Source organism: Schistocerca gregaria, chromosome X (assembly GCF_023897955.1).
Source record: "Schistocerca gregaria isolate iqSchGreg1 chromosome X, iqSchGreg1.2, whole genome shotgun sequence".
Taxonomy (NCBI): domain Eukaryota; kingdom Metazoa; phylum Arthropoda; class Insecta; order Orthoptera; family Acrididae; genus Schistocerca; species Schistocerca gregaria.
Window position 1 is genome coordinate 200156401 of NC_064931.1, and position 14249 is coordinate 200170649.

A 14249-nucleotide genomic window follows, 5' to 3' on the forward strand; every position below is an offset into this window, starting at 1 on the left:
CTACAGTTTGTTGCAACAAGTTTATGGTGATGAGTGTCCATCTTGTACCCAAGTTTTCAAGTGGGTTACAAGGTTCAAGGATGGTAGTGAAGACATTGAAGACAATCCGGAATTGGGCTGTTCTTCCACCTTGAAAACTGAAGAGAATGTGGAGGAGGTCAGGAGAATTGTTTGCGAAGACTAATGCCTGAACATTTGAACTATTTGAGAATTTGCTTGCATCAGTACAGAAACCTTTAGACAGATTTTGCACGATGATCTGGGCATGACAATGGTTTGTGCTAAAGGGGTGCCAAGAATACTCACAAATGAGCAAAAGCAACATCGAGTGGACTGCTGTGCTGGCACTCTTGAGAGCATTGAAAATAACCCTGATTATCTCAGCAACGTAATTACATGTGATGAAACATGGATATTTCAGTACAGTTCAGAGATTAAGTGACAATCCATGCATTGTAAGAGACCTCAATCCCCTAGCAAGAAGAAAGCAAATATGAGCAAATCAAAATTCAAAGAAATGATGATTGCTTTATTCGATATCTGAGGGGTTATCTGGATTGATCGTGTGCCTGAAGGTCAGAATGACAATCAAGCTTATTATGTAACTGTTATGAAAACCCTTCATGAATGTGTGTGACGAAGGAGACAGATCTGTGGAAGAATCACTCTTAGATTCTTTATCTGGACAATGTGCCAGCACATAATACAATATTTGTGAAGAGGTTTTTGATGAAAAACAAAATTCCAGTAATGGAACATCCACCGTATTCACCTGACGTAGCACCATTTGATGTCTTTCTCTTCCCAAAATGGAAGTCTACAATCAGAGAAATGAGATTCGAGTTCATGGATGCTGTGAAGAAAAAAGCGATGAGCCTCCTCAACGGCATAACATAAAAAGACTTGCAGCACTGCTTCCAACAGTGGAAAATTTGCATGGAGCATTGCAGGGAACAAGGAGGAGACTACTTTGCAAGGGACAACATTTCAGTTGTGTAAGTTTTTTCAATGAAGAGTCAGGACATGATGCAATGTAACACATTTTACTCTTAGACTTTCAGTGATTTGCAAATATTGTGCAGATATTTTGTGTGGTCAGATTCTCTCTCTCTCTCTCTCTCTCTCTCTCTCTCTCTCTCTCTCTCTCTCTCTCTGTGTGTGTGTGTGTGTGTGTGTGTGTGTGTGTGTGTGTGTGTGTTCTCAGTGCTAGTAACAAAATATTTTGCTTCATCCCTAGAAACAAAATTCTCATGAAAATAGTCCTCCTCCAAATGCATTTGCATTAATTTTGAAAACTTGAAGTCCCTCACCTTGTCGTTGGGCATCAGAGCTTACAGCAACTGTGTATGGTAAAATTTCAGCTTAATTGTTTTGTAAAATGTGCTGAACAATATGTTGTGGAATCTTCAGAGCTCTGCTTGCTGTGTTAATAGACTTGTGTAGACTACTTAACAAACTTACTCACATATACTGAGCTATTTCTTCATTCACTTGTTGGTAGACTTCAATAATTGTGACATATTGTGTATTGGCTTCTGCTCTGGGATCCTCAGCCACAATTTTTTTAACGATTTTCCTAACCTTTCACCAGCACAAGTGGCTGGCGCTATCAAACATTCAGTATTCGTTGCAGGAGGCAGATTGGAGTCAAACCCACAGCCAGAGATTAACCTGTCATGCCGACAGCTGAGGGGCTTTCTCGGGTCATTACTACTGTGGTTCTCCCTTTGCTACCAACATTGGTTGCTTACTGCGGCACAGGAATCCATGATCCGTTTATTATGATGCTTTGGTGCTTTCTTCCCCCTTGTTGAAACTGTTGTCATCTTTCTATGGCTTCCCTGTACAAGTGAGTGTGCTAACTGTTCTCTGCAGCAAGTTGTTGTTGTTGTTGTTGTTGTTTTTAGAAACATAATAGACATCGTTTGCCAAGACTTTCCTCTGCTACATTGCAGTCAAGTAGCATTTCTCATAGGATAACAACAGGTTTAGTATTCCTTGTTAATACTATACGATCTCAAAGTTAGTCAGTAAGTCTGCATCAGAAACCTGCAGCTCCATATAATCAGAAAAACAGTTACTTGGACAATGTACTACTGTTGCCATGATGACGTGCTTTGTGTGGATGGAGAGAAAGGCAAGTGTGTTTATTAGTGGATTTTATCGTAAAGGAATCTCCATAATATCCAATTTACAGATGTGTAAATGAAACTATTCAGCAAAAGTCATAACTGCAATAAAGAACCCCACCTATATAGCACAGCCATAACACACTCAATAGCTACAACTAAGGTTGCAATAGACATGGCAAAATTACCAATACAATCACAGAATGAGATTACAACAAAAATAGCAAAACTCATAGCAAAAGAAAGACGAAACTTAAAGTGCTTCAGTAGAAATACCACAATGAACAAAATGTTCCTAAAAATATGAAAATAAGCTGAGAACACACAACATGATATTAGTAAAGTCCAATAAAGGTAATTTTTGTGGTAATTACAAAACAAAAATTACGTAGAAAAGTACTGGGTATCTTTAAAAATAACAATAATACAATGATATGTCGTAACCCATCTAATAGATTCAGTGCAAAGGTTAAGCGAACAATAAAAAATTTTAAAGTAATCATCTCAGTTTGAGACAATCAATCATGGAATGTTGTAAACACCCGAAATACATATTTAAAGCACAGCCCAAAAGTCACAAAGAATCTATTCCAAAATTGTGTGTAATTAATTACAGTGATATCCCAGCCTATATTTTAAGTAAGAAACCAAATGCAGTAGTAACCAAATTTTGTACCTACACTAAAAAAATTACACAGTAGAAACTCTAGTATATTGGCTCACACTATAACAAATAGAAAGATCCCACAAAGAGGAAAGTTTGTATCATTCAACACAACCAACCCCTTCACCAGTATACCAGTGACAGAAACAATAGAGATAATAAAGAAACATCTGATACTCCATAGGAAGATATCTGCTGCCGAGGCATATTAAATAATAGTTAGTTGAACTCGCCCTATCACGAAATTATTTCGAATCTGAGAACAAAATTTACAAACAGATGGACTAGCAGTGGGCAGTTGCAGTGCTGGCGCAATAGCTGATATTAAAACATTAGAAGAGAATTTTTTTAATTCAAATTAGCACTCTTTAGATAAAATTATCTACTACCACATATATGTAGACTGCACCCTGCTACCTATAAACAGTAATAACGTACAAATAATCCAAAATTATCTACTACCACATATACGTAGACTACACTCTGCTACCTGTAAACAGTAATAACATACAAATAATCCACAAAAAATTAAACACCTTATACCCTAAAATAAAATAACAATAGAACTAAAACAAACAAGTCAGTAAACTTTTTGGACATAACAATAAGCAGTAACTACTACTACCACAGATTCAAAGTGTATAGGAAACCCACCACAACAGATATTATAATTAACAATCACTTCTATCATCCATGTTAACTCAAATATGCATTCTTTAGATCAGTGATCAACTGAATCATGAACTTGCAGCTTGAAACTGGTGCACCACATAAAGAAACAGAAACATTAAGAGAGCACAATAGAATGATCTTAACCTTGCAATAGTACTCATCTATACAATCAATGGACACAATGAAAAACACTAAAGATAAATAAAGAAATAACGCTGAAAAGAGAAGGAAAAATCATACTAAAACCTACATATATCACAATACCATATAGTTAGCAAAAATGCAAGAAAACTCGATCTGTTTAAAAGTACGAAGATGAAAATGGTATTTCACCAGTAACACTTTGAAAACAAAATTACAATCAGGAAAAACTGCAAATTCCGATTTTCTTGTACACAGGAATATATAAAATCTCATGTAATTATTGTAAACGATTTTACATAGAACAAACAGGTAGGAACATTGCAGTTAAGTTCAAAGAACACACTGGAAACAGTGAAAGTAATAAGTGTACATTTTATATGCACTTACGCACCCAGAAATACAAAGCAGAATGAATAGAAAATTCAATGCGAGTTCTCCATCGTGTACCTAACGGAACTACAATGGATAACCAAGAACCGTTCAAAGTCTATATCCAAACAGAAACAAACCTAGTCAAAATTCTCAATGAACAGGTGGAACTAAATCACGAGCAATATTTGGCCCATCAGAGGGCTCATGATTGTTTTGTGAGTATGTGCATGGCAAGCAGCTACTCTTTCCTTTTCCGTGCTGCAGTCTGTAGTGTGGATGGACTGGGGAAGAACACTTTAAATAACACCTACTGCACGCCTACAATACTTGCATAAGCTCTTATTTGCATCGAAAGCTGATGTGGTAGCCAATCTGATGTGGTGGGGTCACTTTGTACCTTTTGGTTGAGACACCTGACAACACAGGGATCACACTGATGCTGCCTGAGCTGCTAGCTCCACACACATGACCAGGTATAGACACCAGTCTTCCTGGGGCATCAGGACTTCTGGCAGTCGCCATCGTGCCAGCTGGGAGATGCCCATGGGTAGAAGCCCTTGATCGGAATGAGTGGCATCGTGGCAGACAATTTGCATGTGAAACATACTAAATTACACAGAACAATAGCTTTCCTGATCCGGCTGTCTCTTCTGACAGGAATTGAAATGTCAATGCAGACAGTTACAACCCTACTGGTTTTCCTACCTGTCGACCCCATGGGAAAGGGGACAAGCCAGGCTTTTAGGAGCAAAACAATTTATTCATTACTTATTATGTACTCAAAATGATGGGAATACGTTTACTACAATAAAGCCATTATTTTTTGTGGAGCTTATAGAAGATAAATTTGGAAAAGTTGAGTCATTAGGAAAAATATGCAGTAGGTCACTGTTAATTAAAGCCTCTGCTGGTGCACTGTTACTTGTTTATGGAGCCAAGCACAAGACTGCATAGAATACAATAATAGGGAAGTGGCAGTCATAGATGATACCAAGGCAATAGCAGTGTTCTAGCCCAGCGTAGCATTGCACATTGAAAGTGTGAACAAGAGCAAAATCCAAATGGTGTGAGATACCCCAATCTCAGGTGCAACCCAGTATGATGGCTGTGGACAGGAAGACAAATAATGATGATCACACAGATAGCCTTAAATGTACATTTATTGTAGCATAACCACAGAAAGTAAAGTCTCCCATATGACAATAATAACAGAAATAATTAATCATTATCAGATGTAGGTACAACATAGTCCAAATAAATGTTGATTTGATAATCGGCCTGGCGCCTTACACAGTAGCACGGGGTCTTCTGCAAGGTGTATGGTACCTGCTGTGTGGATAGCAGAGTGATGCGGTATGGTGCAGACTTGGTAGGAGCTCCAACAGATGGGACTCTGTAGGCAGCTAGCGCAAGTGGCGCGGAGCATAGCTGTGACTGCAAGTGGTTGCTACAGGTTGTGCCACAGCTTCCATGGTGGAGTAACATCTGGGGGGGGGGGGGGGGGGGGCTCTCGATGTCCAGGTGACCTGCTAGTGCAAGCTAGTTCCCAATTGCAGTGCTGCCATTGATGCTGCTTCATGCACTGCCTGTGAGCAATGGTGTTAGTTCCTGGTGGTGTCTGCTAGTGTTAAGCCTGTAAGCATAATATTCATATTAGCCCCAAATCCAAATACACAATATACTGGCAAGGCATATAAAGTGTCTGGAAGGGGAGTGCCTTTGGGCGAAGAGTCAGCAACCCACAGGACACAGCTGATGTGTGAGAACAGGTGTGGTAGAGTATGCAGGAGCCCAGCATTGCTTGTACTACAGCAGTCTCTACAGCTCTTCGGCCATTCGAATGTCTGTCCCCACATGATGCTTTGAATATTGTCCAAGGAATAATCTTCCACTAAGACCTTATACTCCAAACAGATGAGGAACTATGGGCTAACCTTGAGCAGTCAGATGTACATTTTGTCTGATGCATCCAAGAAGGTCCCAAGGATAATAGAATTGATACAGGCACCTTTATCTTACCCTTGGAAGGCAATGTCCTCCCGCAAAAATTAGTCACAGTATACATATGTGATTTGAATCTTATGTCCCACCGTCCTCGTAGTGCTTTCACTTTGGTCATACGTCATCCCATGGCATGGTGAACCCAAAATGTGGAAACTGTGGATGATCACTCTATGTAGGTAATCCTTGTGATCGCCCAACTTTGTGTGTCAGTTCCATGGAGCACCATCCTCCACCAGTTTGCCCAATTTTCAAGAAAGCAATGAAAATACAGGAATATAAATTTATTGACCACCTGTCATATACTGAGGAACATAAAAAATATGAATGCCTACATCCTGTCAATATGACTTCCAGTTATGCGAAAGTCACAGCCCTTACTCCCACTACCAGAATTTTTTCAGAACCAGTTCTCCCACTGTGCTCCTGTGGCATTGTCTTCCCATATCTGGATAGAGGAGCAGCTTCCTCCTCCGGCATCTACCAGTGACAGGGCTTCATCTTGGGGACCCTTCTCCATTATACCAGTCAGGAGTTGGAGAAACTGCTACCTGTGGGTCCCTAGGCTGCCAGTTCTTAATGCGTATCCACACTTGTCACGAATAGGCTCTCACAAGAATTCCGGCCACCAAAGGCTCCAGAGGAGGAGGAAGAAGAGGAGAAACTGGAAAAGGATACTCTGCTAATCATGGAAGCACCAAATCCCCTTACACCTTCAGATTCTGAGTCAGTGTTCATTAATGTGGTCTGTGAGTGGATTACCATTGTACCATGTTGAAAGCAATTGTGGTGTGACTGCAAACAACCTCAGAAACCACCATTTGCAATGTCTACATAGTTCTAGGCAGGCCACTTACTTACCTCGAGTTGACTACGATAATTCAACAACTTCCCTTCCCTTTCTGCTACTTGGGGATTTCAATGGCACCACTCCCTGTGTGGGAGTACCACTTCATCTGGTAGTGTTCTGCTACTTGGCCAGCTTCTTACCGACTGTGATATACGTCTCATCACTGATGATGATACTCCAACCCATGTCAGTGCTGCCATTTCACCTTTTCAGCTATCACTGACTATCTCTCCTCCTGGTCTCATGGCTTCACTGCATTGGTCAAAGTGTCCACTTTCCAGTGATCCTGTCACTTCCATACCATCACCAGATGGACTGACTACCACATTGGTTGTTTCGAACAGTTAATTGGGAGTTGTATGACCCAGCTTTTACCTTCACCCCCTCAGGCAGATTGCATTGACAGGGTTGTGCACGATGTCTCCAATGCATCACCCATCCACCAGAACTGTTATTTCCCTTTCTACTGTTCCCATTCACTGCTGGCTGGTGCCGTAAAGGACCAAAGACATTGCAAAAGTTATTCATAATCACTGAAGAGCTCTGCAACATTTCAAGTGACATCCTTCGTAGACCAACCCTGTCACTTTCAAGTGACTTGGTGCGAAGGCTCACTATGTAATTAAATGCAGTAAGAAGGAATGCTGGGAGCACTACATCTCCTCCCTATGATCATATGCTTCTTCATTCCATATGTGATCCCAGCTCCATAATCTTCTGGGCCGCCAACAGTCTACAACTGTTCCAGGTTTTGTCCTTCAGGGTGCTTTTTGTACCAGTGCATCGGTTTGTGCTAAAGATTACAACTTACTTTGGGACAGCACCGGTGTCCTCTTCTTTCCTGGTTTCCTTTCTGCTGTAAGAAACAAGCTGAGGTGTCCCCGTATGTTTCACTGTCTGCTAAGCTGAATCATAATGAACCTTCACTGATTGGGAATTGCTTCAGGCTCTTGCATTGTCTCATGATACGGTCCCAGACCTTGATTTAGTTAATCAGATCATCCAATACCTGAATGTTACTCAAAAGCTACATCTACTCAGGGTCTTCAACTGTTTTTGGCTGGAAGGTGTCTTCCTTTAGCAATGGTGAGATAGTAGCGCCATCCCAGTCCTTAAGCATGGCAAAAACCCAATGCGTCTCAACAGCTACTGACTGATTAGCCTCATCAACGTGCTTTGCAAACTGCTTGAAAGGGTTGTTACCCATAGGTTATGCTGAGTTCTCAAGTCTGGGCCTTTTGTGGTTTCCGGGACAGATGATGCACAACTGACCGCCCTGTATGGTTGGAAACTTCAATCTGACAGGCTTTCTCTAAATGCTGACACCTCGTCACAGCCTTTTTTGACCTACATAATGTGTATGACACTGCTTGGCACCATCACAAATTACTTACACTCCAGAACACGCTTTTAAGGCTCCGTACAGATTTTTATTTGGCAGTTTTTTATCCCTTTGGTTGTTCCTAGTTTGAGTTGACACTTCACTGTGTTCTCCTTGGGTCCAAGAGAACGGCATCCCACAGGGCTTTGTCCTGAGTGTCGCACTCTTTCTCATTGCCATCAAAGGGCTAGTGACCTCTGTTGGGCTAGTGGTCACTCGTGCATTGCATATCAGTGACGTTTGCATTTGGTACGGCACCCACTCAGTAGCCTTCAGTGAATGCCAGATCCGAGGCATCATCCACTGGTCATCTATGTGGACCCTTTCCCATGTGTTCCGATTCTCTCCTGCAAAAATGTGTATCGTGCATTTCTGTCGTCATACCATGATCTGTCATGATTCAGAACTCTACTTGGGTATCCAGTACTTAGAATTTGTTGCACAGTCCCATTTTTTGTGCCTTTGTTTTGATAAAAAGCTGATTTGGCTGCCCCATATTCATTAACTGAAGACTACTTGCACGTGGATGCCGAACACACTGCATCTGCTACTTTGACCACACCTCTTGGGGTGCGGATAATGCAGCCCTTCTCTGTATTTACCAAGCCATGGTCTCATACTGACTCAACTGTGGTTGCCAGGTTTATGGCTCAGTGGTGTCTTTGACTTTGAAATTGTTAGATCCAGGCCACCATCGTGGAGTTAATTTGGCTACTGGCACCTTCCAGACTGGTCCCGTAGACAGTTGCCTTACTGAAACGGTGGCGATCTTACCCCTTCAGTTTCAGTGGTACCAACTCTTGGTCTCCTATGTAGTTATCATTCATTCAACAATTCCCTCATCATCCAACATATTCTCCCCCCCCCCCCCCCCCACTGATCTCTTTATACCCTCCCTCATGTGGGATTACCATTTGGAATGCCCCTACCAAGATCTCCACCTCTCCTCCCTGGAATGTGCTTTCTGTATTGACAGATGATTCACAGACGGCTGAATTGTTTCTATGCTTTCTTCTTGAAAGTGGTTTTTATTTTCAGATAGAAGGTTGTAAGCTACCATTGGAGCAGGGGCAGGATGATGGGTAGTAGGTTTTATCATCCTATATAAGTTGTAGTGTGTGTCCTTTGTCCCTTTGTGTTATGCACTCTAATGCTTTTAGGGTGGATGTTTTAATGTGTCATAGTGTGGCTGACTTTTCCTTTTTATTCTTGTGGTCGGCCAGCCACGGTCATCTGCTCTAGTTTTTAACCGCTTCTCACTGTTTCTTGCTTCTCTCTATGGTTTTCTTTTCCTGTTTTTGTCCATAGTAATGTTGGTTGTCCTTCTGCCATTCTTCTGGTTCTTCCTTTTTGTTATTGTGCTGTATGTGTGCTTTCTGTTCTTCTTTCCATTGTGTGATTATTCTACTGGGAACAAGGGACCGATGACCTCTCAGTTTGGTCCCTTCCACCCCTCTAATGTCCATTACATTTTTAGCCTTATCACTTTTGGTGATGTGACTCTACTAACTAGAAGACATTCTTCGCTCTGTAACTGTCTTCACCCTTCATTAGAATGGTGGGGGTCAAATGTAGGATTGGGCTTTTCTCGCCATTGGATGCACTCCGGGAGACCCCTCATCTGCTCTGAGTTGTGTACAGACCTGATCTGTACAGTTCTCTGTAAATTCTTTCTCAGCTCTGGCATCATTAATGCCTTCAGTGCCCCAGTTGTACAGCCCCTACATACTTTCATCATCAGAGCACGTAGTTTGTGGACCTCACTAATTCTGGATGAACTACCCCTGGATCAAGAGACTAATGACCTTACTGTTCAGTCCATTAATCCCCAACCAACCAACAAACAATACATGGAAAACATTATTAACTTCCTAAAAGAAAAGGAATGCATTACAGTGGCTCATGGCACAGAATGCTCAACATACAAGTATCTTTGCACAGTATGTGAAAACATATAGTAATACAGTCTTTGTAATGTAGCTATTACCATTGATTTACCACAAGTGCAAACTCATCATAAACATGTGTGTCACTGAAGTAAGCTTTCCTGTCAGACAGATGTAGATGCAAATACAAAGGTGAGCTCCATATTTAAATTTCCAACAAATATTGTAGGATCACTTGAAAATGCCACGATAGCTGAAACAAAACGTATTGTGTATAGCAATGAGTTATTAAGTCATTGTGCAGTAGAAACTTGGAAAAAAAATATACTTTCCCCTTCACAGTCATGATGCGCACTGCGGGCGCATCAGAAAAGAAACGTTTGGAATCATAAAAATGCTTGTCAGTTTCTAAATCCTAGGTACAACTATAACAACAATATAAGGAAAAGGATAGATTGTTATTCACTGTAAAAGTGATGTGCTGAGTTGCAGACATACACAAGGAAAAGGCTGTTAGACATTTAGCTGTTGGCCAAAGCCTAGGGAAATTGCGTTGTGGTCTGAGCTGCCAGAGATGGTGATCATGTGTGCATGCTTGTGTAAATGAATGTGTGTGTGTGTGTGTGTGTGTGTGTGTGTGTGTGTGTGTGTGTGTGTGCGTGTCCGTGTCCTTCTCTGAAAAAGGCTTTTACCGAAAGCTAAATGTTTAACAGTCTTTTCGTTGTGCTGGTCTGCAATGCAACATGTCATATTTACCGTGAGTAGCAATCTTCCCTTTTCCTTGTATTGTTGATGTTCCAACCTGGAGCTTTCACTGTGATTGAGTACTAAGTCTGGTAATGCAGTAATTACATATCCACTGTCATATGGGAGGAGAGGGGTTGAGATGCCAATATAATAATCCAAATCTAATATTTCTGTGGTGTCACCAAATCACTTGTGGATAATACTGGGATGTTGTTATGGAAAGACTCTGTCTGATTTTTTGGCTCAATGTTCTCCAATCTGAGCTTCTACTCCATACGTCAAGAGACACTGTCGACAAGGCATTAAACAGGGATCTTCATTTCTTTCTGTAGCTAATTGTGTGCAAACATCAAAATTAGAAGTTGAATTTGTGTGCTGAAGATTAAATGCTTACTCTTAGCCTATAAGGATGATTAAGCCTCAAAGAAAATAAAAATAATGTTGTTAATTAATTTCATAAAATATTCTGTGATGTTCTCAGGTCTGCTATAGATGACAAAAGGAGACGACTTAGAGCATTTTTGACATGTATGCGGTCTGACACACCGTTAATGTTGAATCCTACATATGTGCCGCAGCATTTACTCGTTATGGCATCTGTTTTGCGGTAAGTGTCCTCCTAAAACTTCTTATAATGCTATGTACTACTATTTCTTGATTGTAGTTTCCTGCATATTACAAAGATTTTAATCTTGCTGAGATAACAGTGTGATGATTCTGTTTTATTAGTAATCCAAAGGTGTAGTGGTAGACCTAGTAATGTACCACCACTTGAAATTAATCACTGGCAAATCTTAGTGAACAAAATATGTACCACATTGCACAGTGGGGTGGATTCCATGCTGAATTGTAGTTTCGCCACTCCAGCATTCTCTAATTGAGCTGCCTTTCTTAGGAACAGCTTCACACTTTTTAACCATTCTTTTCTTATCATATTTACTCTACCTTACATCAGGTCTGTCAAAGATAACTGTTTTGGTTCATGGATTCTAAGAATTACAACATTGAGTATATAAATGATTGGTTCATTTTCAATTTAAAAAAGTATGTTCTTTGTGAGGGGTTTCATTCTAAAACAGAAACTATATCTCCTGTGTTGTCTCATCAGTTGTATTGCAGACAGGTAGCATATGTGCCAGAATTCTTCAGCAAGATCATCCACTAATAAGGCAGAAAGATGAACAAGTGGTTTCTGTGATGCAAAGTGGGAGCAAATTAAATGGAAAAGTCACCCAAACATTTTTTTTTTCCCTGAAGGGATGTGTGCAACAGTTCAGTAACAACTTTAGTATTGAGGTGACACTCCCATTAATTCAGCAGGCCTTTCAGAGAGACTGCTTGTTCAGATGACAAGTTCTATGATGGCTCAAGCCGTTTGAGAGGGGCCAATAGGAGGCTAATGACGTGTTTCATAATGGAATCCATCACTCTCCTGATTTATTAAATTATGAATTACAGTTGAGACTTCAGTTTGTAGCAGAAGCTCTAAACACAGTGAAAACCACTGTTTATCATGTTGTAAGTGAAGGTTTCAGCACAAAAAAGGTGTGTGCCAGATTGATCCCAAAAGTGTTGACCCACAAACCAAAGGACATTCCAGTGCTGTAGTGCAAAGAACTCATGGGAATTTGTGAAAATGATACTAATTTTTTTTTTAAACTCTGTTATAACCGGTCACGAGTCATGTTTTATTATTATTATTATTATTATTTTATTGTGACCCAGAGGCAAAAAGGCAGAGTTCAGAGTGGCACCCAACAATGTCACCCTGTCCCTAGAAGGTATGCATGAGCAAGTCCAGGATCAAAATCCTGCTCATTGTCTTCTTTGATGTCAGAGCCATTGTCCCCCAAGAATTAGTACCTACTGGACCACTGTTGATGCAGCTTTCTACTTGGAAGTGCTCAAAAGACTGAAAAGGAGGATCACACACTACAAAAGGAACATCAAGGATGAGTGGAAACAGCCATTACAAAAATGTGCCAAGTCACAGTGTCTTCGCTGTCAACACATTTCTGGCCAGAACTCACACCCAATTGCTTTCCCCATTCTCCATACATGCTGTGTTTGGCAATAAATCACACTACTCTTCTGCTCCCCCCCCCCCCCCCCCCCCCCCCCCCTCCCCCCGGGTACTGACATGCAAGCAGTTGTAGTTGAAATTTGTGTGTGTTAGAGGATCATTGTTTGATCGCTGTATTAACCTCCACAAGATGAAATAGGCTCTGAGGCTCTCTCATATCTTGTAGAACAACTCTGTCAAGACGTCAGTACCCATTGTGTGTTATGAGGCTCGACCTCTACTTGCCTAGACTTTTAATCATTGAGCATTTTGCTCAGGCCTCAGCATTGGTCCACTATCCGCCTGAATTTCATCTTCTCAAGTACCATCTGTAACGACTCTCTTTATCTTTTGTTCCCTGCTACCTGGAGCCTTTAACACCCCATTTAGTAAGTGGGAATTCGCCAGCACCATTGCTCTCAGTCCCAACACAGGGTTCTTTGACTGGACCAGGTGCACAACCAAATGCTTTCAACACTCTCTGGAGTGGTGAGGGAGATCCAATGGCAAGAAAATGTTTCAGTTTTGAAATCAGGTAAACCACCTCTTCAGATGGACAGCTTCATCTGATTAGTTTAACCAATGTACCCTGCAAGTTACTTGACTGTATGGTGACTCGAAGACTGTATTCAGTCCTGGAATTTTGGGACCTTCTGACTTCGACCCAGAGTGGTTTTTGCTGAGGCTGCTCTGCCGCAGATAGTTTAGTCCACATGGAGCCTGCTATCTGAATGACTTTTGCCCAGCATCAACACCTTGTTGTAGCTTTCTTCAATCTGCATAAATCTAATGATGCCACATGGTGCCACCACATTCGTGCCACCTACATGAGTGGGGCCTCCGTGCCCTGCTCCCAATTTTTATTGGTAAGTTTATTTCCTGTTGCACTTTTCAGGTACAGGTTCCCCCTCCCTTAGTACCTCCCATGTGCTGGTGAATGGGGTTGTGTAGGGTTCTGTTTTGAGTCTTCCTTTTTTTTTAGTGGCTAGCAGTGGTCTGGTGGCAGCTGCAGAGACCGCGTCTTTGAATGCTGATGATTTTTGCATTTTTTTTTGTTTGTGCAAAATTATTTTTGTATGTGCAAAATTATTTGCATTTGCGCGAAATTATTTGCGTTTGCGCGAAATTATTTGCGTTTGCGCGAAATTATTTGCGTTTGCGCGAAATTATTTGCGTTTGCGCGAAATTATTTGCGTTTGCGCGAAATTATTTGCGTTTGCGCGAAATTATTTGCGTTTGCGCCAAATTATTTGCGTTTGCGCCAAATTATTTGCGTTTGCGCCAAATTATTTGCGTTTGCGCCAAATTATTTGCGTTTGCGCCAAATTATTTGCGTTTGCG

At 41.1% G+C, this 14249-nt stretch overlaps 1 protein-coding gene across 2 annotated transcripts in view; it reads left to right on the plus strand.

Moving 5' to 3' along the window:
- LOC126297723 (constitutive coactivator of PPAR-gamma-like protein 1) overlaps window positions 1-14249 on the plus strand; it is a 172339-nt gene that overhangs the window by 109192 nt on the left and 48898 nt on the right. For both annotated transcript variants that reach the window (XM_049988863.1, XM_049988862.1), the window contains exon 14: window positions 11328-11453. In XM_049988863.1, coding sequence (XP_049844820.1) covers window positions 11328-11453 — 126 coding nt within the window. The remainder of the gene's footprint in view (window positions 1-11327; window positions 11454-14249) is intronic.